The sequence below is a fragment of the Malus sylvestris genome, chromosome 10 (genome assembly GCF_916048215.2).
Source record: "Malus sylvestris chromosome 10, drMalSylv7.2, whole genome shotgun sequence".
NCBI lineage: Eukaryota > Viridiplantae > Streptophyta > Magnoliopsida > Rosales > Rosaceae > Malus > Malus sylvestris.
In genome coordinates this window covers 4,262,917-4,267,644 of record NC_062269.1, presented here as the reverse complement: position 1 = coordinate 4,267,644, position 4,728 = coordinate 4,262,917, and the positions used below count along the sequence as shown (strand labels likewise).

The following is a 4,728-nucleotide window of genomic DNA, read 5'->3' as shown; positions in this document are numbered from 1 at the left end:
GAGTGCAGAAAACATACTGTACTTGCAAGAAATACCAAGCCTCCGACTGAACGCACAACACTGATTAAACTACACGAAGTCACCAAGAAAGATCTCCGGCAACACCACCATGAGCGGAAGACGATAGCCACGAAGGAACGTACACGGCGATGATACCATGTTAATGTATACAGAAATCTTGATCTGCAATGAATACTCAAACAAGAAAAGGAGAAGAAAGAAGAGTTCTAGAGAGAGAATGAATGTTTAGAGAAAGAAACTTTTGTATTGATCTGAATTAAAGATTACAGTAATGCCATATCATCTTATATAGTTTGCACGATTTACATCAGTAACTATATCAGTTAGTTATAACACCTCTAACCAACATAACCACCAATAGTCTATTAGCTAAGCTGATGTGGCATTGCCAGCTGTTACTACTGTCAACACATATGTCGGGGTTCCGTCATGGTACTTGTCACCACAAGTGACTATCATTTTGGGGCAGTAATTCTGAGCATCATTGGAACAATTATCACAAGATTGGCAAGATCCTGCCATATATCCAAGACCGACATGGTCTCCAACTTTGAATTTCTCTACTTTGGTGCCTATCTCAGTCACTACACCAACAATCTCGTGCCTGCATGCATTTCCCGATTAAATTAATTAAGTTCACTTTTGACAAATGTAATAGATCGACTGTACGGTACTAGATATGTCTATGTTACTAATTAATTAATGGAGAGTAAATTTAAATAAAGTCATTAATTACTCATAACAAAATTTAGTGTAGATGGAATTTCCCCATTCATTCTTAATCATGTGAAGATCTGTATGGCATATCCCACAGTATAATACTTTGAACGTGAGGTCGTTCTTTCCTGTATCCCTGCGACCAAAATCATGGTACTTTGAGTTAAATTCAGTTGGCTCCTCTACTAGGACATGAACAACTTAACTCAGATGGATATTGATTTAAATTCATTAATTAATTGACTTTCTGTTACAAAAATATATAGTTTGGTAAGATTTAGTTTCATTTTAGCCTTTCAAATAGGTATAATAATTTTCAAAATATGCATAAGTACAAGATTTTAGGTGCATTAATTCATGTTTAGAAGCACATACAATTTTGGAATGTTTCAAATTGTCAAATACGCTAAAGTCCAAGTAGTATGGGCTTGTAACCGAACGGGGCATTAAAGCGGTTGATGTTTTGATGGAATGTAAATCAGGTGGGTAAAGGTGATGCAATCTGTTTCATATGCAGTGTGAAGTTGATTGAGCACGCCTTATGCCACTCGGGTTAGTAGAGCACCGCAACCTTAATGTTTGGTTAGTAAAAATTGTTAAATACATTTTTTTCTTGTATTTTCGTTGTATTTCCTAGGAACTAAAGCATGTAAATTGTAGATGGATGGATGAAAGAAAAATGATAAATGAAACACCAATTAATGGAGAATGTAGATGATAAAATGGAGATAATAACCTTCTGGAGAATTTGAAGGGAGAGAGAACACCAGATGAATCTCTGGCAGCCCATCCAAATGCTTTCTTGGGGTGTTGTTCTGGAGATTCCCCCATTTTCTCTCTTATCTGCTTTCTTTTTTTAGTTAAAAGACATAGGTTTAAAGAGTGCTAGATATGTCTGTGTACACGCAAAGACATAAATATATAGCTAATTATGTGTGGTGGAGGGGTTTGATTTTGGGAGATGGATTGTCTGCCCTTCCCATCCCCTACTATTTCTGTGGTCACGGTTAAGCCACGTCAACATTTTATATTGATACCACAAAAATATGAGGGGATGAGAAGGGTATGAGATGGGGAGGGCAAACAATCCATCTCCTTGATTTTGAGGGGTTGGATTTATTAGCTGGGAAAAGTAGGTATATATACCAAATCAAGTCTTAAAAGCTTATTAGATCATTTCCTCTGCAGTAAAAGGTTGCAAAAATAATTTTGCTTACTTTTCACATGGAAAATGGGCGCCACGCATGGTCGGTATGTATATTTTTTGCTATTTTTCTTTAAGAATGGAGAGAGTTTAAAACTATTACAATTATTTAATAAATGAAATAGTTTTAAATCAAAACTAGAAATTCAACATTCTTTCTACTAAGATATTGGAATTTGGACCACATGCATGCATGGTCAGTATAATCACATTTCGTATCATGCCGTTCACTCATTTTGTTGGTCTCAATCGACGGTCGAAAGGATGCTGCATTGCCATTGCATGCAATTGTCCGCAGGATTTCATATAATTGAGGTCAGAAAAGGAAGAGTGAAGGGTCCATATCTATTCGAGTTCACCTACAAAGACAAGAAGCTCAGTAATATTTCTAGCATGGCCGTTTTATACCTTTTTTCTCACGTTCCCATGAGCAAAGGGCCCTCACATTGATTAGTAATTTTCGTGGCCTGCTGCCTTCGGTTGGTGGCTCACAGCTATTTTTGTACCCGTTGCATGATTCATCAAACTCGTGTTGCATTTTCGTATTTATGGTCTCTGACCCCGACCATGGATTCGCAGCCCAAAACGCAAACAAATCAGCAGCAACAGCTGCCATGGGAGACGCCATAGTGCTCTACGCAGCAACAGCCGCCATGGGAGACGCCATAGTGCTCTGCGCGTAAAGACTCTTGAGCAATATCTCTTTCTTGCGCTACCTCTTTCTTCTCTTCCATCATTTTGGACAATCTTTTCATATACATTGTTCTGAAGCTTTTCTATTTGCATCAATAAACCTATTAAATCTCTGGATTCCAAGTCTTGACAGACACATCCACCGCAAAGAGCCAGGCTTTTATACTTTTGGGCATAAGATGCCAACAGATTCCATAACTTGGAAGTTTAATAATACATAATTATAGATTTCATATTTATAGATTTGTAAAATACTATACTTCTCAGTGTGTTTACTAAATATTTGCAAAAATTGGTGTTTTGTTTAATGAATTTTTAGGATGTGCTCTGTACACAACATGCACATGATATGCTCAAAGATTTGAGCTCAAAACCAAAAGCCCGGAGCTCAAAGCTCTCTCTTCCAAATAAAAAAAATGACGTCATCACCTGTGAGTTTGTACAATTTATATGTGAGTATTTTCATCATTTCAATTTTGTGCATGGTGTGCATGGTTTGTGCATATTTGATTTGTCCTATTTCAGTCATAAGATTAAGAAAATTGATCATTTTTGATAATTTCCTAATTTATTGATAGACTGAACACATGTCCCACGTAGGACAGTTGAAAGACTTATTATCAGTGTGATGAGTTGAGTTACTCTTGCATTATCAATAATTAGTTACATAGAATAAAACCTTATGACATTGGAGCAAGTTATCTAAATACAAAAAAAAAAAAAAAAAAAAAAAAATTAAAATGATGCATTTTTATCATGAAGACAACATTTATAATTATTCAGAATATTTGAATAATTATGTGGACTATTGATCAGTCTCCGAGTAAAATGAATAACAAATTTTCGATTCCCTTCGAACCCTAAAAGGGAATTCTCCTCAGAGTAGCAACTTTCGCTTGTGCCTTCCTCATGAACATGGTTTTGCTCGTCTTCGATCCTCAATCACAAATTGACTGCTGCAGTCGTTATCGGTGGATCGTCAAGGCCAACAACATGTTATTAGTAGCTTAAACTCCATCTCATAAGTCATAATATACGGGGAGTAAAAAACATGTAGCAAAATTCTGGAGCTGACACGTAAACTTTTTTCCAAAGAACACAAGAATGCCTTCATTAAATTGACATGTCTCACATTTAATCCATACGCAGTTTAGCATTCTTGAAGACCTGAGCATCTGGCTACAACCTAATCAAACTCTCTAGCCCATCGCAAAAAAATAAAAAAATAAAAAATGTCAAAGACAGTAAAGATAGGATTAATTATTAGATCTTATCTTTAATACTCTCCTAATTGAAAAAAATTGTTGGAACTAAATTCGCGCACCAACGTAGGAGGTGGAGGTGCACAAATCTAAGTAACTTGTATAAGAACAAATACCCGCGAGCTAGCCAAAGACCGGGAGGGGGGTTGTGTCGGTCTAAGACTCTCTGAATGTCAAGTTATAAGCAACATAAGACTCAAGTAGTAGGTAAGAGAATAAGCATGTGATAATTGCGTTACTAGAGATGATATATTTATACCAGTCAAGTATGAGACATTTTCGGATGGTAGAATCCTTATTAAACTAGGAAATCCCAAATGATATCTAGGAAGTAGATATTGCATCTCTTAATAGTGTTACTTGCAGCGCACACCAATCCTTAGATTGTGAGGACTCTAAGATTATAAGAAATCTGTTGATTCCTTACCGAATTAGGTTTTTGTATCTTCCAGAAAAAGCATGGTCAATCTCCGCCATTTGATTTAGGAACAAGATGATGGTGGCATTGCTGCTCCTATTTTAGCTCCGCAAAAGAGGCTATTGAGTCTAGGATTAGATTTCTGAGGTATGCGTATTCTAAAGTCATTCAGTGATGCAAATGGGTGGCCCTTTGCATCACCGAGTGAATTCCGCTTTCAAACACACGAATCTCTGAGCAAGACTCTTCAATTTTGATGGTGAGATTTCTTGGCAGCACCTCTTTAAATAGCCTTGGCTCTATTTTTCCAAACCCTTTCTCCTAAGTTCTCAACTTCGCCATAGATACTCTTTATTTCTTTCATGCTTTAACTTCTAAACCCAATTTCCGCTTGAAACCTTCCATGATTAGGA

At 36.6% G+C, this 4,728-nt stretch overlaps 1 protein-coding gene across 1 annotated transcript; it reads right to left on the bottom strand.

The window, feature by feature from the left end:
- Window positions 1-245: 245 nt before the first annotated feature.
- LOC126585033 (probable mannitol dehydrogenase) lies at window positions 246-1,603 on the bottom strand. The gene is made up of 3 exons (XM_050249430.1): window positions 1,475-1,603; window positions 758-874; window positions 246-625 (listed from the first exon to the last, which is right to left on the bottom strand). Exons 1-3 carry the CDS (start codon window positions 1,567-1,569, stop codon window positions 391-393), a joined length of 447 nt encoding a protein of 148 aa, XP_050105387.1. The 5' UTR covers window positions 1,570-1,603; the 3' UTR covers window positions 246-390.
- Window positions 1,604-4,728: the final 3,125 nt, after the last annotated feature.

Bases quoted from the DNA above. Each gene is read 5' to 3' on its own strand.
- LOC126585033 (XM_050249430.1), bottom strand. From the start codon at position 1,569: ATGGGGGAATCTCCAGAACAACACCCCAAGAAAGCATTTGGATGGGCT. The intron at 875-1,474 runs GTTATTATCTCC...TTTTGGTCGCAG, and splicing joins CCCTTCAAATTCTCCAGAAG to GGATACAGGAAAGAACGACC. The intron at 626-757 runs GTAATTAATGAC...AAATGCATGCAG, and splicing joins TACACTAAATTTTGTTATGA to GCACGAGATTGTTGGTGTAG.